Raw genomic sequence first — 23,650 nt, forward strand, 5'->3', positions numbered from 1 at the left:
CCTTTAGTATTTGTTGTAAAGCTGGTTTGGTGGTGCTGAATTCTGTTAGGTTTTGCTTGTCTGAAAAGCTTTTGATTTCTCCATCGAATCTGAATGAGATCCTCTGGGTAATCTTGGCTGTAGGTTTTACTCTTTCATCACTGTAAGTATATCCTGCCACTCCCTTCTGGCCTGCAGAGCTTCTGCTGAAAAATCAGCTGATAACCTTATGGGGATTGCTTTGTATGTTATTTTTTGTTTTTCCCTTGCTGCTTTTAATATTTTTTCTTTGAATTTAATTTTTGTTAGTTTGATGAATATGTGTCTTGATGTGTTTTTCCTAGGGTTTATCCTGTATGGGATTCTCCACACTTCCTGAACTTGGGTGACTATTTCCTTTCCCATGTTAGGGAAGTTTTCCACTATAATTTCTTCAAATATTTTCTCAGATGCTTTCTTTTTCTCTTCTTCTTCTGGGACCCCTATAATTCGAATGTTGGTGTGTTTAGGGTTGTCCCAGAGGTCTCTGAGATTGTCTTCAATTCTTTTTATTCTTTTTTCTTTATTCTGCTCCTTGGCAGTTATTTCCACCATTTTGTCTTCCAGCTCACTTATTCGTTCTTCTGCCTCAGTTATTCTGTTACTGATTCCTTCTAGTGTATTTTTCATTTCAGGTATTGTGTTGTTCATCTCTGTTTTTTCTTTAGTTCTTCTAGATCTTTGTTAAACATTTCTTGTACTTTCTCTATCCATTCCTCCATCCTATTTCCGAGATTCTGGATCATCTTTACTATCATTACTCCGAATTCTTTTTCAGATAGATTGCCTATTTCCTCTTCATTTATTTGGTCATGCAGGTTTTTACATTGCTCTTTCATCTGTGACCTATATTTTTGCTGTCTCATTTTTTTTTCCTTTTTTTTATGAGTGGGATTTTGTTCCTGTCTTGCTGGTTGTTTGGCTTGAGGCCTCCAACACTGGAGTTTCTAGGCTGTTGGGTAGAGCTGCGTTTTGGTGCTGAGATGAGGACCTCTGTGAGACCTCACTCCGATGAATATTCCCTGGAGTCTGAGGTTCTCTGTTAGTCCAGTGGTTCAGACTCGGAGCTCCCACCGCAGGAGCTTCGGCCTGACCCCTGGCTTGTGAACCAAGCCGGTTAACTTGAGGGTTCCTCCCATCTCCTTGGGCATCTCCTTGTGGGGAGACACTAACTCCACGTCTTCCCACACTGCTGTCTTGACTCCACTCCCCAACAAGGCTTGTAATGTAGGAATTGTGGAATTGTTTCCCCAAAGTTATTTTGTATTGCTTCTGTCAGGTTTCCAGATTTATTGTCTTATTGGTGGAAAGAAATTTGTGTATGTGAACATATTGGCTTGAAAGTGTTCACACACACACACACACAAAAATCAGGTGGCATAAATTCAAATTCATATCTGTATAAGGTGCAGGGATATTGTGTAGGTTATTTTCCAGGAACATGTTTTCCCCTGTGAGAGTCTAAGTGGAGGAAAAGCTTCCTTGATATTTACATATAATGGTGGGTGGTTTGTTGTTTTTTCCTAATCTCCCCTTTCACTGTATGCACAGCTCTATGAGACTCTTAGTTTTATTCATAACTCTTCATCTCAATTCCCTTGTCAAAGATCTTTATGTCTTTTTTATTTTCCCAGCCTGGGATTTAAAATCCAAGGCTCATCCATTACCAGCTCTGATCACAGCTTGACAAAACATCAACTCACATGCTTATTTTTCATTATTTCTAGCACCTGGGGATTTCAGTTTCTTGTGAGCCCAGGTCTTCATTTAAAAAAAGTGTTTTGGCATATATTAGGTGTCATTTTTAGGTATTTGTAAGCAGTAGGATTTTCATATTGGATTAAACCACCATTTTGCCAGAATAGGAGATCTTTAGTGATTTTCTTTTAAAGTAAATTCATTTACAAAAAAACTTGTGTTGATTTAAAGAAAAACTTTAAGTAATACGAAAGGTATTAAATGGTACACAGATTGGGTTCCCTGATAAGCAGACTTTAAGAATTTGGAGTATTTATTAAGAAGTGTCCTTGGGACTTTCCTGGTGGTGCAGTGGTTAAGAATCCGCCTGCCAATGCAGGGCATAAGGGTTTGAGTCCTGGTCTGGGAAGATCCCATATGCTGCGGAGCAAGTAAGCTCATGTGCCACAACTACTGAGCCTCTGCTCTGGAGCATGTGAGCCACAACTACTGAGCCTGCATGACACAACTAGTGAAGCCCGTGTGCCTAGAGCCTGTGCTGTGCAACAAAGACAACCACTGCAACGAGAACCCCCCGCACAGCAGTGAAGAGTAGCCCCCACTCACTGCAACTAGAGAAAGCCCACGTGCAGCAACGAAGACCCAATGCAGCCATAAATAAATAAATAAATAAATAAATAAATAAATAAATAAAAAGAAAAAGGAAGTGCACTTGGGAACCACACCTGGTGAAGAAGTTGGATTAGGCAGAAAGAGAAGCTGTGACGCAAGCTGCAACAGAGAAGAACAAACCTGACTCCATATCAGATCTATTCCTTTAATTCTAACCCTTGTGTTCTGTCACCTGTGCTCAGCCATGCTGGTTCTGCTCCTTTTGTAAAAGAATGTTGCTTATAGCCTGTAATATACATGATAGCCCATTCTCAAGGTTCTGACCTTTGAAGGTATAACACTTTTCCATTCATATAGAGATAAAAATTTGCAGAACAGAAAATAATAATTGTCTTCTTGGTGGTATATAGGAACATTGTGACCAGACCTACTTGGACAGCTGTAAGAACAAAGGATTCCTGCACCAAAAAGTTTGCAACAATGAGCCATACCTCCTCCCATCTTAGTATAAAAGAAGCCTGAATTCTAACTCAGGTAAGATGGTTCTTTGGGACAGTAATCCACCATCTTCTCAGTCTGCTGTTTTTCTGAATAAAGTCTCTATTCCTTGCCCCAACAACTTGTCTCTTGATTTATTGGCCTGTCATGTGGCAAGCAGTACAAGCTTGGACTCGGTAACAAGCCCAGTGAAACCCTTTCCTGACCCCAGAGGGTACTCTGGAGCTAACATGTCTCTTCTAACTCATCCCAAGTTAGACTGACATGGTCAGGCCTTTATGTTCCTGAATTGATTAGTCATTGGAAGTTGGCTCTCCCAGGAAGGAGGCATAACCTTGGGCTATGCAGTTGTCTGCACCTGAGACAGTCTCTAAAGGGACTGACTGCTGAAGGCTGTCTGTGAACTGCACTTCCAGCAACTGGGCAACAAGTCCTTCATTGAAGAGAGGATCTGAATGGCACTTCCCAGTGTCCTCCACATACATTCCACAGTCAATAATGTGGAATACAAATGATAAACTTAGCCTAGCTGGTCACAGACCCTAGAAGTGAGAAAAAAGAATGCCAACCCTGGCTTAAAGCAGGATTCTAAGACACTCCCCTCCAACCAAGCACATAGGAGCTGTATGGTCTAATCACCAAAATTAATAATGATTAATTCCAAGAAATGCCAGGAAGGATCTGGTCAGGAAGGACAAAGAAGCTAGTGTTCCAGTTGCCTGCCGGAATAGGCTCCACTGTTCCCACTGCATGATTAATTATTGATTTGTCTTGCTAACAATTTAATAAAGATAATTACTCTATTAGACTCAATTCTGACTCAGAAAGAAGAATTAGTTATTGAAGTTCTAGTGATAAGATACTCTGCGAGAAAATGAGCATGCCATTAAAAAAAATGTAATGGGATATGAAAGCATTGTGTTCAACTATAAAACACCATTCAAACATACTCTAAAAATGTAAGGGTTTATTATTTTTATGTAGCACCTATATTGTAGTATATTGTAGATAATGCTAAACTTGGAGTCAGAAGATCTGAGTTTACATCCTAGCTCTATATAGGAAGAATTCAACTCAATTTAATTCAGCAAATATTTATTCATATTAAGTATGTGACAGACACAATGCCAGGCACAGGTCTTGCCTTGAATTAAAGGGAAAACAAATGCTATTGGTTATATTTGACAACCTCTAGGTAAAGGAAAAAGTGATAGAGATCTGAAAATTGGTAGACAGTTCCCCTATTTTCAAGATGTAGAAAAATATATTCATATTCTAGAACCAGCTTGATGCTAATCTCCTTAATTTCTCTTTCATTTTTTGAACAGATTTTTATACACAGTTTGTGAGCCTTGAGTTAAGGAGATATTATCACTAAGAATCAGGAAGTTTTTTGAGAATGTTAGGTTAAATCTAATTTTTCTTTTCTGAAGGACTAACAAGTCTGGGGAGTAGCATTTATATAAAACACCCATATCCCATTTTTTATGATATCCTGTACACAAAATGTTGAAATGGGAACTGAATGAGAATGGGATTTTGCAAGGTTTTTAGCCAGCTCTATAACCATGTATAACCCATATTTCTGGTTCATTTCATAGTTTGTAAATCTTCCAAGGAAGGTTACTTCTCCATGGCTTCCTCTACTTTCTTAACTACTGATTCCATAGGTACTGTTCCTGACACTAGGCTTCCGTGTGGGGTTGAAGGTGGGGGATCAGGAAGGCGTGTCTGTCTACCTTCTATCTACCAATGCTTATTAAGGCATCTTCCCAAACAAGGGCAGTGCACTCTGTACAAGGCATTCTGATAACTAAAATTTTATTTTTTCAACCTCATCACATGTAGATTTTTATCTGTTATCAGTGGGTAAATATAATATTAGAGATTTATGGTGGATTATTGTGGGCTCTAGGCTCTAAACTTGGTCCTGTCTGTAACAAGAATTTGGGTAAAAGATTGGAGGGCATGCTCGTCAAAAATTTGAATGACAGAAAACTAGGAGAGTTTGATTGACATAATTGATAGGTTGAAATAGTCCCAAATGAACACAATGAAACAGATATAAATGTAAAAGTTTTCACTTAGATTCAAAAATTTAGTGAACACATAAGGATTAGGAGATATCTGGATGTGATGGTCAATTTTATGTATCTATTCGGCGAGGCTACAGTCTCCAGTTATTAAGTCCTACATGAATCTAGTTTTTGCTGTGAGGGTATTTAGCAGGCACCTTTAAGTAAGCGAGATTATCCTAAATAATCTGGGTTGGCCTGATTCAAACAGTTGAGAGGCCTTAAGAATGGAACTGAGGTTTCCCTGAAGAAGAAAAAAGTCCACCTGTAAACAGCAGCTTCAGCTCCTGCCTGAGACTTCCAGTCTGCCTTGTTGATAAACTACCCTGTGGGTTCCGGACTTGCCCAGCCAGCTCCCATAATCGCATAAGCCAATAGCTTAATATAAATCCTTTAATATATATCTCCTACTGGTTCTTTTTTTCTGGTTGAACCCTGATTGATACACTGGCTTAGTACTTTTAGGTGCGAAAAGATTTCAGTTTGCTCTAAGTTTGTTACGCGTCATCGCTGTGAGTGGGGGCCAGAAACAACTCACAGGGCCTTAGAAACAATATGCACGAGCCACAGTATCCAGTGAAGGGGAGCAACAGCTCCATTGCTGGAGTCCATACCCATAGCAGGATTATTCTGTCCACCTCCAGCTGCCTAAGATCACTGTGGGGAAGGGATTTTGGTTTAATGGAAGCTAACTTTATAAGAAAGAGATATATTAAATAATGTCACAGGCTGCCCTGTATGATATAGTGAGCTTAGTCACAGGTATTTAAGTAGGAGCTGGTGTCATCTGCCAGGAATATCTGATGAAAGATACTAGACTAGATGACCTCTAATGTTGCCTAATTCTAAGGTTCTGTAATTTTACTTTTAATAACTATGCTTCTAATGCATGCCACTAAATGTCCTCATCCTTTTAGTTCATGCCATTTAATTTCCCTTGTCTGGAAAACCTGGTGCGTTCATTGTCTTCTGATTGCTTTTCTAGAGCCATTCCATCCTGCTCTATGCCCATATGGGCTTCTTCAAAGGACTCCCTTGCCCTCCATCTTCTGGTTAGGTTTGGCTGAGAGGCACCAGCTGGAAGTACGAAGGGTAGGAAGAGAACGAGGTACGAGTATTTATTCTCCAGCTCCCCAAGTCTGGGTTGCTGCAGGCTGGCTTAGTCCCTTGACCTCACGTCATAGTTCTGTCAGAGGGTGCTCTCCACATACCTCTTGCTTTCTTTCTCAGCATCCCAGTCTGTTGCTTCATTTACAAATATTTTCTCCCATTCTGAGGGTTGTCTTTTGGTCTTGTTTATGGTTTCCTTTGCTGTGCAAAAGCTTATTTATTTATTTATTTATTTATTTATGGCTGTGTTGGGTCTTCGTTTCTGTGTGAGGGCTTTCTCTAGTTGCGGCAAGCGGGGGCCACTCTTCATCGCGGTGCGCGGGCCTCTCACTATCGCGGCCTCTCTTGTCGTGGTCCACAGGCTCCAGATGCGCAGGCTCAGCAATTGTGGCTCATGGGCCTAGTCTCTCCGCAGCGTGTGGGATCTTCCCAGACCAGGGCTCGAACCCGTGTCCCCTGCATTGGCAGGCAGATTGTCAACGACTGCGCCACCAGGGAAGCCCCTGTGCAAAAGCTTTTAAGTTTCATTAGGTCCCATTTGTTTAGTTTAGTTTTTATTTCCCTTTCTCTATGAGGTGGGTCAAAAATGATCTTGCTGTGATTTATGTCACAGAGTGTTCTGCTTATGTTTTCCCCTAAGAGTTTTATAGTGTCTGGCTTACATTTAGGTCTTTAATCCATTTTCAGCTTATTTTTGGGTATGGTGTTAGGAAGTGTTCTAATTTCATTCTTTTACATGTAGCTGTCCAGTTTTCCCAGCACCACTCATTGAAGAGGCTTTTTCTCCATTGTATATTCTTGCCTCCTTTATCAAAGATAAGGTGACCATATGTGCATGGGTTTATCTCTGGGCTTTTTATCCTGTTCCATTGATCTATATTTCTGTTTTTGTGCCAGTACCATACTGTCTTGATTACTGTAGCTTTGTAGTATAGTGTGAAGTCTGGGAGCCTGATTCCTCCAGCTCCGTTTTTCTTTCTCAAGATTGCTTTGGCTATTCGGGGTCCTTTGTGTTTCCACACAAATTGTGAAATTTTTTGTTCTACTTCTGTGAAAAATGCCAGTGGTAGTTTGATAGGGATTGCATTGAATCTGTAGATTGCTTTGGGTAGTAGAGTCATTTTCACAATGTTGATTCTTCCAATCCAAGAACATGGTATATCTCTCCATCTGTTTGTATCATCTTTAATTTCTCTCATCAGTGTCATAGTTTTCTGCATACAGGTCTTTTGTCTCCTTAGGTAGGTTTATTCCTAGGTATTTTATTCTTTTTGTTGAAATGGTAAATGAGAGTGTTTCCTTAATTGCTCTTTCAGATTTTTCGGTGTTAGTGTATAGGAATGCAAGAGATTTCTGTGCATTAATTTTGTATCCTGCTACTTTACATATTCATTGATTAGCTCTAGTAGTTTTTTGGTAGCATCTTTAGGATTCTCTATGTATAGTATCATGTCATCTGCAAACAGTGACAGTTTTACTTCTTTTCCGATTTGGATTCCTTTTATTTCTTTTTCTTCTGTGATTGCTGTGGCTAAAACTTCCAAAACTATGTTGAATAATAGTGGTGAGAATGGGCAACCTTGTCTTATTTCCTGATCTTAGTGGAAATGGTTTCAGTTTTTCACCACTGAGAACGATGTTGGCTGTGGGTTTGTCATATATGGCCTTCATTATGTCAAGGTAAGTTCCCTCTATGCCTACATTCTGGAGGGTTTTTATCATAAATCGGTGTTGAATTTTGTCAAAAGCTTTTTCTGCATCTATTGAGATGATCATATGGTTTTTCTCCTTCAATAATGTTAATATGGTTTATCACATTGATTGATTTGCATATATTGAAGAATCCTTGCATTCCTGGGATAAACCCCACTTGATCATGGTGTATGATCCTTGTAATGTGCTGCTGGATTCTGTTTGCTAGTATTTTGTTAAGGATTTCTGCATCTATGTTCATCAGTGATATTGGCCTGTAGTTTTCTCTTTTTGTGACTTCTTTGTCTGGTTTTGGTATCAGGGTGATGGTGGCCTCATAGAATCAGTTTGGGAGTGTTCCTGCCTCTGCTACATTTTGGAAGAGTTTGAGAAGTATAGGTGTTAGCTCTTCTCTGAATGTCTGATACAATTTACCTGTGAACCCATCTGGTCCTGGGGTTTTTTTGTTGGAAGATTTTTAGTCACAGTTTCAATTTCAGTGCTTATGATTGGTCTGTTTATATTTTCTATTTTTTCCTGGTTCAGTCTTGGAAGGTTGTGCTTTTCTAAGAATTTGTCCATTTCTTCCAGGTTGTCCATTTTGTTGGCATATAGTTGCTTGTAGTAATCTCTCATGATTGTATTTCTGCAGTGTCAATTGTTACTTCTCCTTTTTCATTTATAATTCTATTGATCTGAGTCTTTTCCCTTTTTTTTTTTCTTCATGAGTCTGGCTAACGGTTTATCAATTCTGTTTATCTTCTCAAAGACCAAGCTTTTAATTTTAATGATCTTTGCTATCATTTCCTTCATTTCTTTTTCATTTTTTTCTGATCTGATCTTCATATTTCTTTCCTTCTGGTAACTTTGGGGGGTTTTTGTTCTTCTTTCTCTAATCGCTTCAGGTGTAAGGTTAGGTTGTTTATTTGAGATTTTTCTTGTTTCTTGAGGTAGGATTGTATTGCTACAAACTTCCCTCTTAGAACTGCTTCTGCTGCATCCCAAAGGTTTTGGGTCATCGTGTTTTCATTGTCATTTGTTTCTAGGTATTTTTTGATTTCCTCTTTGATTTCTTCAGTGATCTCTTGGTTATTTAGTAGTGTATTGTTTAGCCTTCATGTGTTTTGTGTTTTTTACAGTTTTTTTCCTGTAACTGATATCTAGTCTTATAGCTTTGTGGCCGGAAAAGATACTTGATAGGATTTCAATTTTCTTCTTAGAACTGCTTCTGCTGCATCCCATAGGTTTTAGGTTGTCGTGTTTTCATTGTCATTTGTTTCTAGGTATTTTTTAAATTTACTCTTTGATTTCTTCAGTGATGTCTTGGTTATTTAGTAGTGTATTGTTTAGCCTCCATGTGTTTGTATGTTTTACAGTTTTTTTCCTGTAATTGTTATCTAGTCTTATAGCGTTGTGGTCGGAAAAGATCTTTGGTATGATTTCAATTTTCTTAAATTTACCAAGGCTTGATTTGTGACCCAAGATATAATCGATCCTGGAGAATGTTCCATGAGCACTTGAGAAGAAAGTGTATTCTGTTGTTTTTGGATGGAATGTCCTATAAATATCAATTAAGTCCATCTTGTTTAATGTGTCATTTAAAGCTTGTGTTTCCTTATTTATTTTCATTTTGGATGATCTGTCCATTGTTGAAAGTGGGGTTTAAAGGCCCCTACTATGATTGTGTTACTGTCGATTGACCCTTTTATGGCTGTTAGCATTTGCCTTATGTATTGAGGTGCTCCTATGTTGGGTGCATAAATATTTACAATTGTTATATCTTCTTCTTGGATTGATCCATTGATCATTATGTAGTGTCCTTCTTTGTCCCTTGTAATAATCTTTATTTTAAAGTCTTTTTTGTCTGATATGAGAATTGCTACTCCAGCTTTCTTTTGATTTCCATTTGCATGGAATATCTTTTTCCATCCCCTCACTTTCAGTCTGTATGTGTTCCTAGGTCTGAAGTAGGTCTCCTGTAGACAGCATATATACAGGTCTTGTTTTTGTATCCATTCAGGCAGTCTATGTCTTTTGGTTGGAGCATTTAATCCATTTATATTTAAGGTAATTATCGATATGTATGTTCTTATTACCATTTTTTAAATTGTTTTGGGTTTGTTATTGTAGGTCTTTTCCTTCTCTTGTGTTTCCTGCCTAGAGAAGTTCCTTTAGCATTTGTTGTAAAGCTGGTTTGGTGGTGCTGAATTCTCTTAGCTTTTGCTTGTCTGTAAAGGTTTTAATTTCTCTGTTGAATCTGAATGAGATCTTTGCTGGGTAGAGTAATCTTGGTTGTAGTTTTTTCCCTTTCATCACTTTAAATATGTCCTGCCACTCCCTTTTGGCTTGCAGAGTTTCTGCTGAAAGATCAGCTGTTAACCTTATGGGGATTCCCTTGTATGTTATTTGTTGCTTTTCCCTTGTTGTTTTTAATATTTTTGCTTTGTATTTAATTTTTGATAGTTTGATTCATCTGTGTCTTGGCATGTTTCTCCTTGGATTTATCCTGTATGGGACTATCTGTGCTTCCTGGACTTGATTGACTATTTCCTTTCCCATATTAGGGAAGTTTTCAACTATAATCTCTTCAAATATTTTCTCAGTCCCTTTCTTTTTCTCTTCTTCTTCTGGGACCCCTATAATTCGAATGTTGGTGCATTTAATGTTGTCCCAGATGTCTCTGAGACTGTCCTCAATTCTCTTCATTTTTTTTTCTTTATTCTGCTCTGCGGTAGTTATTTCCATTATTTTATCTTCCAGGTCACTTATTCTTTCTTCTGCCTCAGCTATTCTGCTATTGATTCCTCCCAGAGCATTTTCAGTTTCATTTATTGTGTTGTTCATCATTGTTTGTTTGCTCTTTAGTTCTTCTATGTCCTTGTTAAACGTTTCTTGTATTTTCTCCATTCTATTTCTAAGATTTTGGATCATCTTTAGTATCATTACTCTGAATTCTTTTTCAGGTAGACTGCCTATTTCCTCTTTATTTGTTTGGTCTGGTGGGTTTTTGCCTTGCTCCTTCATTTGTTGTGTATTTCTCTGTCTTCTCATTTTGCTTAACTTACTGTGTTTGGGGTCTCCTTTTCACATGCTGCAGGTTTGTAGTTTCCGTTGTTTTTGGTGTCTGCCCCCAGTGGGTAAGGTTGGTTCAGTGTGTTATGTAGGTTTCCTGGTAGAGGTGACTGGTGCCTGTGTTCTAGTGGATGAGGCTGGATCTTGTCTTCTGGTGGGTAGGCCGCATCTGGTAGTGTGTTTCGGGGGATCTGTGAACTTATTATGAGTTTAGGCAGCCTCTCTGTTAATGGGTGGGGTTGTGTTCCTGTCTTGCTAGTTGTTTGGCATGGGGTGTCCAGCAGTGGAGCTTGCTGGTCATTGAGTGGAGCTGCGTCTTAGCATTGAGATGGAGATCTCTGGGAGAGCTCTCACTGATTGATATTTCGAGCAGCCGGGAGGTCTCTGGTGGACCAATGTCCTGAACTCAGCTCTCCCACCTCAGAGGCTCAGGCCTGACACCTGGCCGGAGCACCATTACCCTGTCAGTCACACAGCTGGGTCATCCTGGAGAAGATGCCCTGAAGCCAGGAGAAAGCTAGATGGGAGACCTGTCAGAAGGCTTGTTTGATGAAATCAGGCAAAGGATGGTGACATTCTGTACCCAGGCTCTACTTGCGAAGGGGAAAGTGTGCCTCAGGAAGGTGAGTGTGCACTTCCACTGTTTATATTTTCTAGACTCTTCCTGCGTCCAGAGAAATCTATCAACTAATCAGTTATGTCTTTACTAGAGAGAGTTTTAGATTGCTAGACCAGAAAAAAAAGGGCACTATATTAACTTCGATTTTCTTTAAAGTATGAGGGTTTCTATTAGCAGAATATCTGAAATGTTTTATTCACATAATTATGGAGGTTTTTTTATTCATGAGTCTTAATTATCAACCTTGCTTATTATCATCAGTACAAATTCTAAATTAAGTCAGTGGACAAAAGGTGACAAAATTTAAGGCTTTTGTGTGTATAACTCTTTATGACTATATCCTAAGACTTTTTGGAAAGTAGCTACAAAATTTGATTTTAGAGTACATGAAGTCATTTTTAATTTACATGTGAGAGGGCATTCTACTTACAATGATTTTTACTTCTTTTCCACAGATGTTTATTTCGAATTCCTTTTATTCTTAATTTATGCTGATTCTTCTTTTTTTCTAAGAGATTTTCTTTTTTATTGATTACATTCATCGATTTTTTTTGTTCCAGTATATTTGATAAATACTGTTTGATTTCACTCACTGATACCTACAAAGAAAAAGATTTTTGCTCATTTTTTTCATGTGTAGCTTTTAAAAATGAAATAAGTGACTCTTTAAAAACCAGCTTTACTGAGATATAATTCATATGCTATAATTATAAATGTAAAATTGTACATTTAAAGTATACAATTCAACGACTTGTAGAATAGTCACAGATATATGCAATCATTACCACAATTTTAGAACATTTTTATCACTTCAAGAAGAAACCATGAGTCCCTTAGCTATTACCCTCCCTCTTCTCCCATTCCCGCTACTCCCAGCCCCATGCCATCACTAATCTATGTTCTACATCTCTACACATTCCCCTATTCTGGATTTGCATATGAACGAAATCATATAGCATATGAATTTTCGTGACTGACTTTTTTCACTTAGCATAATGTTTTCAAGTTTGATCCATGTTGTAGCATGTATCAGCACTTCATTCATTTATATGGCCAAATATTATTCTTTATATGGGTACACTACATTTTGCTTATCCATTTGCCTGCTGATGGACATTTGGACTGTTTTTACCTTTTGGCTATTATGAATAATGCTGCTACAAACATTCATATACAAGTTTCTGTATGGATAAATGAGGACTTTAAATGTGATTCTTCTTATTGTAGGGTTGCCAGGTTCAGCAACGGAAAATACAGGGTGCCCAGTTAAATCTGAATTTCATATAAGCAATGAATTTTTTAAAAGTATAAGTATGTGACAAAGATTGTATGTTAACAAATGGACCCACAGTGTATGATGGCTCAGTGGCTGTTCTGCAATAACCAGGTGTTCAAGTCAGTAGCAGCTCTGCTCTGTGCTTTCATTCAGGGACCTGGGCAGATAAAGGCTGTGCCAGCTTCAACATGTGAATTCCAAGGTTTCCCAGAGTATTGATATCTAGCAGACAGAAAGGGAAAGAGCACAGAAGATCTTGTGCAGAAAGCGTTTTCTGTTTGTTCGTTTTGTTTTGTTTTTTGCTTTGCTTCATTTGGTTTGCTTTGCTCAATTTTCTTTCATAGGCCAGACCTAGAAGTGGCATACAGTGCTTTCAGTCACTTTCCATTGGCTGAAGCTGTCACATGGCCCCACCCAACTGCAAGGGGAGTTGGGAAATATAATCTATCTGGGTATCATGAAGAAGAGAACATGGACTTTGATGGGCCTCCAGCATTCTTTGGTACAATGGGATTATCATATATTATTGCTATTAAAAGAAATTGAATTTTTCAATTCAAAAATAGACAACAGCTAAGTTGAGGAGGCAGTAGAGCTTGGCAAATGCCTCTGATTATCTGGTGTTTCTATATCCTCCTTCTACAGAGGCTGTTTCCTGATTTTGATTCCTTTCTCACCTAGTAGGAGTGGGCAGAACAATAGCCAGCTGGAGCAAGTATCAGGGAGCACTGGCAGACAGAGAGCCTTCCTCTAACTCTTAAAAGCATCTGAAGATTATATAACTCAATAACAAGTACTTATTGAGTGTCTACCTCAGACCCTGTTCTAAGAGCTGGGGAGATAGACATGAACAAAAATATTCCTTGTCCTCATGAAGCTGATGTTCTGGTGGGGAAGATAAGAGTCAACTGATAAAAGGAGGTTTAAAAAGACAAGAGTAAGGGGATGGAACTGATCGAAGTTGGTGTTATTTGATACGGATGGTAAGGGACAAGTTCTCTGATAGCATTTGAGTAGACCCGCTAGGAATTGAACACATAGTGGCAAATAAGACACAAGAATTTTCTGATCTTATGGAGTTTTCATTCGTCTGTGAGAAGACAGACAATAACCAGTAAACAAGTTAGTATCATGTATCAATACATGCTATGAAGAGACTAAAACAAGGAGATGTAAAAAAGAGTGATATGCAGGGTAAAGAGGGATTGGTGTACAGGTAATTTAGGTTGGATGCCCAAGAAGCCTCATTGAAGAGGTGACTTTGGAGCCAAGAATTTAATGACAGGAAAGTAGTCCTGCCTAGATATGGGGCAGAGCATTCCAGGCAGAGGGAATAGCAAGTACCAATGCTCTAAAGTGGAGACAAATGTGTATGTTCTAGGAATGGAAATAAGGCCCCAGTGACTGAAGGAGTGTGAGCTAAGGGGAGAATTACAAAAGAGAAAGACAGAGAGAAGTAGGGATCATATCATGTAGGGACACAGTAAGGAGTTGACATTTTATTCAAAAGACAAGAGGAAGACACTGGAGGGTTTTAAGTGACAGGCTCTCATTTACATTTTAGAAAGAAGGAACATTCTGGCTGACATGTGAAGAGTGGATTGCACAGGATTAAGGGTGGGAACAAAAAGTACAGTTCAGAGACTATTGTAGTCAACCAGGTGAGGGATGATGGGACTCAGATGAGTGTAGAAGCAATAGAGATAAATTACATGGGCGGATTTAGGATATGTTTTGGAAGTAGTGCAGATAGGGACTGGATATAGGCTTATCCCCAAGGACAAAGCTGAAGATAACTTCTTGTTTTTTGGCTGGACCAGCTGAGTTGATGGAGATTCCAGTTACAGGGATGAAGAAGAATGGGGAGCAGGGAGGAATTGTGGAGGAAGGAATCATTCTCACACCGCCACACACATACATGTGGTAATGTCTCCAAATTGTGTGACTATATACATGGAAAACAAAAATGTTTTGGTTTTTTGTCTAAGTGGGGGTAAGTGTGAATCATGTTTGCTATGGAATGGGAAGTGAGCATCATTCCCTGCAAATGGGAGATAGCTGAGAAGTTAAAGAAGAGCTGGAAGGTAAGGATTCTTTGTCTGTCAGACTTGCTTTCCCTAGGGCTCAATAATCAAGGGCGTATCTTGCTTTCCTTAACTATCTGTGTCCCCTTTTTCCCCCATCTCACATGCCCCAAAACAGTCACTGTTCCTTGGCCCTGTGTAAGGTCCTAAATTCTGCTGAAAAACCTCTCTGGGAAAAGAGCACATGAAAAGTAAGAGCTTATTGAAAGCATCAGTGAGGACGAGAGCAGTGGCAAACCCAGACTAGCTCAGCACTTCCTCATTAGTGGCCCCTGTTGGGGGGATGAGTGAGGTGCTACAGAGCTGTGACAGAGAGAGCAAAATAAGCGCTAGCAGCCCAGCCACATAAGGTCTTGAGATAGGAGGACTTGGTCCAGCCTGTAGCCTTATGGAAGTTGGCATGACTTTTCCCGTGGAAGGAAAAAAAAAGCAAATTCTCTCAGCTCCACTTAAGGTCTACAGAATCAAAAACTCTGGGGGTGAAGCCCAGCAATCTGTGTTTTAACAAGTCCTCCAGCTGATTCTGATGCATGTGAAAGTTTGGGAACCCCTGCCCTAGGTCGTAGTGAAAAAGGTAGACAGCAAATTAAAATGGAATTAAAGTACACAAATAAAATATTATAAAATTTCTATCACTCATCAGACAGTGAAGATATTTACACACATAACAAAGACACATTGAAGCTGATTGTCTGGTTTATGGTTTTTAACAAGGAATTTAAGTTGTAACAGATTACTCGAGCTTTCTAGGTCTTAAATAAATGTGTATATATATATATTTGGGAAAAAAGGACTGGCACTTTTAAATTAGAAAATCTCACTGATTTAGTAGTTTTTCACCTTTAAAGTAAGATTTTACTTATGAGATGCTTAAATTGAAGCAAATGTATTTTTGGTAATGATCTTATTATTTTTCATTTTTCCTAGACTATATTCAGTTAAGGATATAAAATAATCTTGAAAACTTTTTCCTAACATGCTTAAGTTTTTTTTTAAATAAAGCAAATATGGCAATAGCCACTTGTAAATTAAAAGAATAGCTACCTCTTACATAGAATAACTCATTCATCAGTAAAAATATTTCTTTCTCTTGGCAAAGACAACGCTAATTATTTTATTGTGTATTTGTACATCTACCTTCAAAAGTCACCAAATAACAACAGCAGACAGCTATCCAAAGATAACTTCTGAAATGTGGGAAAATGGTGAAGTAGAAAGTAATAGGGGAAAAATAAAATAGCATCAGTGATACTAATAATACAGTGCTAATATAACATTTCTATTAATTGGCAGATGCATTATAAGGGTAGCTTTCTGAATTTAAGAGAACATTAAGAACCAACACATATTAGAATAGTTATATTCTGCATTTTTACATGCAAGGAGCAGAAAAAATTATAGTTAAACATATAGCCATATTAAGTATTCATGGTACAAGGGATAAACAGGTAATTAAAATCAAAAGGTAACCCTAGAAACCTGGTTTTTGTCATCAATTTCAGTACCTTTTTTCTCATAACTTTCACTAGAGTTTCTGTTTTGTCCCTTAAAAAGGAAGAAAATTCTGATATGCTACAATATGGATAAACCTTTGGGACTTTATGCTAAGTGAAATAAGCCAGTCACAAAAATACAAATACTGTATGTGTCTACTTATATGAGGTACCTAGACCATCAAATTCATAGAGACAGAAACTATAACGGTGGTTGCCAGGGGCTGGGAGTAGGGGAGGAGTGGAGAGTTATTATTTTATGGGTATAAAGTTTCAGTTTTGAAAGATGGAAAGAGTTCTGGAATTTGGTTTCACAACAGTGTGAATGAATGTACCTAATACTAATGAATTTTACACTTAAAAATGGTTTTGAGGGTAAACTTTATGTTATGTATATCTTACCACAATTTTTTTAAAAAACCTTGAATTCTGTAACATACTTGTTCCCAAAGGTTTTAGAAAAGAAACTGTGGTCCTGTAGTGACGAGCTGCCAACTCTAAGTCAAGTAAGAAGGGAAGTGAGAATGTGAGGGGAATGATGAGCAGTAAAAGCGACAAATAGACTTGAGGTCCTGGTGGGACTGAAGTATTGACAGAGTAACCTGGAAAGCATCAGGGGTCATTAGAGACTTGGAAACTTGAAATTTTAATTTGAAAAAGACATAGTCCAGATTATGACCATGGGAGTAGAGAGGAGTGTGCAATTCTTGGAGCGAACAGATCTAAATAACAGAACTGAGAGGCTAGGATTCATGGACTAAAGTCACTAAGAACAATGACAGGAGTGGAGTTGGAGACAAAGACCATGGGCTACTTCTCTGTCCCCATCTCCTATTACTCTCCCAATGAGAATGTAGCAATAAGGAGGAAGATGGATACAGACCACCCCAACTAGGACCAATATTATTTTGCAATGGGAGAAAATTCCCAAGAGGGCTACAGGGAAAGAAGTTCTCAGGAGACAACCAGATTTCAGTTAAAATGAAGGTAAAGGCAGCATTTGGAGAAGTATGACACCAAGATAGGTGATTAGAAAAAAAATAAGAGTCCACGGGATGGAGAATCCACCCATTTTATAATGAAAGTCTTAGATGGTAGCACCATATTTAATTAAATCTGTAAATCTTTATTGTATCTACCATATGCAAAAAAGTTTGACAAGATACTTTCTTACCCTTTAGAAGCTCACAATCAAGTTTAAGCAATATCAAATGGAGGTTTCACAAAGCTAAAAAAAAATTAGAATCTTTTGGAAATTCCAGATTCCAGTGACTGTATTTGGTATATGGTAGGCATTGTGTTGAATGAATGAAATTTGTAATACAAAGATCTTTTAAATTTGAACATGCTTGGTTATTCTAATCTGTAAAATGGGGTTAATAAGTAACCATTTAAATAACTAATTAACTTCCTTCACAGAAACGTTAGGAGAAATGAATAGTATATGTGAAGGGATTTTATAAAATTTAAAGTATTAAATAACTGTAAGACATAAATCAAGGTACCAAAATGTGTAAAAAAAAAAAAATCTAACTATTAGAACAATAACAATAATCTCAAAAACAAGCAGAATGTGTCTGCTTAGGTGAAGCAGAGAAAGGAAATGAGGACTCTGGGAACTCCGGTGAAACTGTGCAATCCTGCGAGCTGGGCTAGTTTTTCCTTGTTTTCACTGTTGCTCTTGGTAGCGGTGGTTGTCATAATGGTCTCTCAGCTATACACTTGAATTGCTACCTTTTGCGGCCTCAGTCACTCCGTGGTAGGACATTAGATACCTGAGAGTCTACCCCTGCTCTGTGATCATGATCATTCTTTAATACTGAAGGAAGTAATACACAGAACTCCTGAAAGTATTAGATCCTTAACACAAAACAAAGTGTCTTTAAACATTATTTTAAGTGTGAATGTGTGTTTTTAGAAAGTGTGTGTTGGGGGATGGAGGAGTAGATGATACTCTTGTGGATTTTAGAGTTATAAAGCCAGAAAGAGAAAACCTAGGGAAAGAGTAGCTATACGTAGATGAGTGTTCAAAAAAATTATGGTGCAAATAGTAATTATTATGAAAGATAACTAGAATTTACCATGTCTACAGTAGGGGTAGAGCTAGGCAGAGAATGTTTTCAGCCAGATAATATCCTATTTATTACAAAGGAGTCATGAAACAACATGGCAAGTTGAGTGAATTAAGGTTACTTGATCCTGGCTGTAGTAAAGAATGGATGTAAGGGAACTTTGCATTAGAGTCATTTGCAGTCTTTGGTCTTTTCACTTCCGCAGTCTGTGCTCTATGAGGTTGGTGCTAAGGAAGGTAAAAAAAGAAGAAACTCCAGGGGAATTGAGTGAGATATACAGTTTACAAACAGGCCATCCTGGCATGTTTTCCATCTTTGACAGGAAGATAGTGCTTTTGTTTTCCAATATTCTAAGATCTCTAGTATAGTTTATAGTTTTCTATTTTGCTTGGCTGTACATGGGTAGAGCTGGGGTCCTCTCCTATATTTACTGTATAGGCCTCATCTATTAATCTCATTGCGGAGGATGCTTATGGGCCTGAGCAGCATCCTTGGTCCCAAGCAGTAAGGAGGTCCTCGAATCCAAAGGGGGCTTTTATATGTTATTGGGCAGGCACTGCAAATCATAAGATAACAAGGAAAGCAAGATGACCTGATGAAACAGATGTCCTTCAATCTCTACCTGCTCAAGGACAAACTGAGCTTTATGCCAAGGTCACTTCTATTTCTGCAGATAACAATCCCACTGCTAATTATGGGATGTGGTAGTTATGGGGAAAAAGCTAAATTTGCAGGGGTTTAGAAAATGCTGCAATGTAGAGGGTTTTTAATTTATATAAACATTTTTTCAAAGTTTACTTCTTTGATCTGGATTTAAGATTTATTCATTAATTCAATTAACATTTATTGAGTGCCTGCTATGTGCCAGGCACTGCTCTAGTTATTGGGGTAATAGCAGTGAACAACAGAGACAAAAACCCCTGCTCTCATGGAGTTTATATTCTAGTGGAGGGAGAGTGACAACAAACATAACAAAATATGGTATGTTACATAATGGTAATTCTGAGAGGAAAAATACAGCAAGGAAGGGAGATAGAAGGTGTTGTGATAGTGATTTTAGAGTGATTGCAACTTTATAGAATGTCTAGGGAAGGACACTCCAAAAAAGATGACATTTGAGCAAAGACCTGAAGGAGGCGAGGGAAGGGAGCCATGTGGATATCTGGGCTCAAGGATGTTACAGGCAGAAAGAACGGAAAGGTGGGCACACATCTGGGGTTTCTGAGGAACAGCACAGAGCCCAGTGTGTCTAGAATGGTGTGTGTAAGGGAGGTGATGTCAGAGAAAAAGCAGTGGGGCCAGACCACAGAGTCTGTTAGGCAAGACATCGGCGTGAGATGGTTGCAAGGAAATGACTTAACATTTACAGGATTATGCTGGTTGCTGGGTTGAGAATAGACTGAAAATGTTAAATTCTTTCAAGATGTCAGAAGACATCCTGAGGTTAATAAAGTTTAATACGCATCTATGACTCTATAACCAGACTGGTCTCTGCCCTTTTTGTCGTAGTATTTAGGACCTCAGACAGGCCATGGTGTATAGAAAGGCTCAGGCATGATGACATTCTTATCTTCTCACAGTGGAATGAACAAATATTTGTTGAATGAAAGAACAAAAAATATTGATTGAGAATGAATAAAAAGGAACAGAAAGAATAGTCAGTAATTAGTTGTTTAAGAAAATCTGAGCATGCTGAGTAAACACCACTAATAGTGCCTATAGCTTACATTTTGTATTTGAAAAATATAATGATTTAGCAAAATATTTACCTGTGTGGTGACATTTCTTTCTTTTTGCTTTTTATTATGTTTTTCTGCTTCAATAGCTGCAATATACAAACATTTTTATAAAATATGAAAACATTTTCTTTTTAAAATTTCACTACAGTTTCTTGTTAAAAAACTTTTGGGATAACTTAGAATTCTAAGAATAATAATTTAAAATAATATACAGTTGAAAGTTACTAATAGTGTGTTACAAAGTAATTCCTTTACTGATAATTTTTAAAGATGTAACTTGACACCAGACATAATTTAAATACTTTAATCAAGCATCATGAAATTGAGATAACATGAAAGAGTTCTACAAATAATGGAGCTAATTACAACAGTTGAAAACTTTCTGAGCTAGAATTTAATTAAAAAGTATCTAGGTAAATAAAAACCTCTATTAATAGAGAATATTAAAACATAGAAGAGAGAATACAGTCTTTTAAATTTTTATAGACTCATCCATATGGCAGAGAGATACTAAAAATTAATATAGTTGAATGATATAAATATCTGAGAAATGTAGAGTAGTATAATTATATCAGGCTTTGAAATTTAAGCAAATAATTTTCACAAGCAATTTTTAATGAATCTTTTTATGAAGAATAGACTATATATACCATATAGAATATATATGTAGTCATTGATATATTTCATTTTTGCACAGTACTTGAAATTTATTAACTTACATATTTAGAAAAATAAGAATTTGAAAACCTGATATAAAGGGGTGATACCTCACGACACGTCAACTACTTTATTAGTATTGCTCAGTTTCAATTACTGAAAAATTATTTGATGCACAGCAAAAATGACCCCACATATTTCCTGAAGTAAAAAAATGCATGTATGTGATACATTCACATTTTACAGACTGAAGAACTTGACTCAAGACAAATATAGGGTAGTCAAAATTTTATATTTCCAATAGTCATGAGCTTGTACTTTAAGAGCAGGTTATGAATTTTCTAATGTTATCTCTGACATTTTATTTATTAGTTTGATATGTTTTATTCTTTCTCTCACTAATGAACTTTAGCACTTGGCCTCACAATTCTGTTTACTTCATAAGCCAGTCCTTAAAGAAACTGATCATAGGTTGTTTGATATTTAGTCTTCTGTCAAATTAGAGAAACAGTTGGCAAATTCTAAATAAAAATCCAATAACTACATGGTGACAAATGCATTAATATAAAGCACATGAAAAATTTAAAGATTATACATATTTCATACGATTATGTACATTAGGATTGCTCTTTAGCTTCAGGATGTAAAATAAATTTTACCAGAATAGAAATGTTTACTACAAATGAAATTTTCTTTATCCCAGGTTTGCCAAGGGATCATTTTGGGGCCATGTATACTCATTATCAGAGGCAACATAGCATCATGGCCCACCATGTGGACTTTGAGTCACACAGACTGTGTTCAAGTCCTAATTTTATACCTACTTCATTAATTTGTTATGCTAATCAAATGAAATATCCATGTAAAGTATTTAGCACAGTACTTAATACATGTTCAGTATGTTTAATAAATGTTAGCTACATATATAATAAAAATAATATTATTATTATTGCTATATGAAGCCTACTTCTTTAAAGGACTTAAGATGCCTTCAAGATAACAGTACATGTAAATTTGTATTTTAAAAGGACTATGGTGAATAAAGCATTATTAAAGACTTAATACTCTGTTAGAATTTATTAATGCTTTGCCTATAATATGACTTCTTTCTGAATTAAGGTATTTTCTTCAAAACAAATTACTTAGTCTAATTATATTTGTGTATTGGAAATCAGACAGTGTGATATTACAGTCACAGTAAACGTCTACTAATTTAAAAATTCCATTATCACAACTAGAAAAAGTAAACTAGAAAAAGCAATGTGATTTGGTATATTCCCATTATTATATTCTCCAAAGTACAGAAAATAAAATTAGAGTTAGTATGCACAGAATGTACAGACACAGAATAAGAAGTAGAAAGTGTCACGTGTATTAGAATAAGAGAAGAAAATTATGGATATTAAATGGAATAAATTGTATTATACACTGGACCAGAAAATCAAACTGTCAGTGATCAAATACTAACATGAAAATTACAGGGCTAAAAGCAGTTATCAAAGGTAGAATAAATGCAGATAAAAGAATTAGTGAAATGGGAGGAGGTGCAATAATCTAACTGAAGGAACAAACTATTTAATAGCTTAAAACGTAAAAAGAAGATAAAGGTAGTTGGTCATTATTTACAGCAGAAGATGCACAATAAAAAAACCCTCCTTTGAAACTCATTTTAAAAATGTGGGGCTTCCCTGGTGGCGCAGTGATTGCGAATCTGCCTGCCAATGCAGGGGACACGGGTTCGAGCCCTGGTCTGGGAAGATCCCACATGCCGCAGAGCAACTAGGCCCGTGAGCTACAATCACTGAGCCTGCGCGTCTGGAGCCTGTGCTCCGCAACGAGAGGCCGCGATAGTGAGAGGCCCGCGCACTGCGATGAAGAGTGGCCCCCGCTTGCCGCAACTAGAGAAAGCCCTCGCACAGAAACGAAGACCCAACACAGCCAAAAATAAATAAATAAAATAAAATAAATAAATAAAAATTAAAAAAAAATGTGTTTCTTTCCTAAATATCAGGCTTCTAGGTTTTCACCTAGAGAAAACAAACTTTCGATTGGCTACTGGGGAAACCATTCTGCTTCAAACAGTACCTTGCACAACGCTTTCTAGTAGGTTTTTATATCAATTGAGAAACACTGGTGATTGTTGGAGACCTGTCCCACTGTTTCATCACTTCCCTCTATGTGAATATTGATATTGCCACAAATTTCAGCACTCCCTGAGAAAAACAATCCACTGGGTGCAGGAAGAATATATTAGACCTACTTATGTGTGATTTTAAAAATCTCCTTTATAATTTCTACTTTTGGGGTGTCTTTTATAATATACTAGATCAGTAGTATATCATCCAAATAAATAAATAAATAAATATACATACAACAGAATATACCATCAAAAAGTTTTGATATGGAGTCAGCTTTGGAAGGGGACTAAAGTTTTATTCAGCTCTAGAATTGTAGCTCTAGCTCTAATTTATTTATTTATTTATTTTAAAAATTATTATTGGGGTATAGTTGATTTACAACATTGTGTTAGTTTCAGGTGTAGAGCAAAGTGAATCTGTTATACATTTACATGTATCCACTCTTTTTTAGATTCTTTTCCCATATAGGCCATTACAGAGTACTGAGTAGAGTTCCCTGTGCTATACAGTAAGTCCTTATTAGTTATCTATTTTACATATAGTAGTGTGTATATGTCAATCCCAATCTCCCAATTTATCCTTCCCCACCCTTATCCCCTGGTAACCATAAGTTTATTTTCTACATCTGTAATCTAGCTATAATTTATTATATGCCAGTTACTTTGCATAATTTAGCTCCAGTCTCCTTAACAACCCAGCACAGAAGCTGGGTTGTTAAGGAGTAAGCACAGAATATTTGTATTTCTATTTTACTGATGAGGAAACTGACATCAAATGAGCATAAGTAACTTGTCCAA

The 23,650-nt window shown here is 37.2% G+C and overlaps 1 protein-coding gene across 1 annotated transcript in view; it reads right to left on the reverse strand.

Moving 5' to 3' along the window:
* Positions 1–23,650, reverse strand: part of SEL1L2 (SEL1L2 adaptor subunit of SYVN1 ubiquitin ligase) — a 117,774-nt gene that overhangs the window by 72,451 nt on the left and 21,673 nt on the right. Inside the window, exons 3-4 of the mRNA XM_059898676.1 lie at positions 20,089–20,144; positions 11,825–11,993 (exon numbers count right to left, since the gene is read on the reverse strand). Coding sequence (XP_059754659.1) covers positions 11,825–11,993; positions 20,089–20,144 — 225 coding nt within the window. The remainder of the gene's footprint in view (positions 1–11,824; positions 11,994–20,088; positions 20,145–23,650) is intronic.

The sequence above is a fragment of the Balaenoptera ricei genome, chromosome 15 (genome assembly GCF_028023285.1).
Source record: "Balaenoptera ricei isolate mBalRic1 chromosome 15, mBalRic1.hap2, whole genome shotgun sequence".
In the NCBI taxonomy this organism is placed as follows: domain Eukaryota; kingdom Metazoa; phylum Chordata; class Mammalia; order Artiodactyla; family Balaenopteridae; genus Balaenoptera; species Balaenoptera ricei.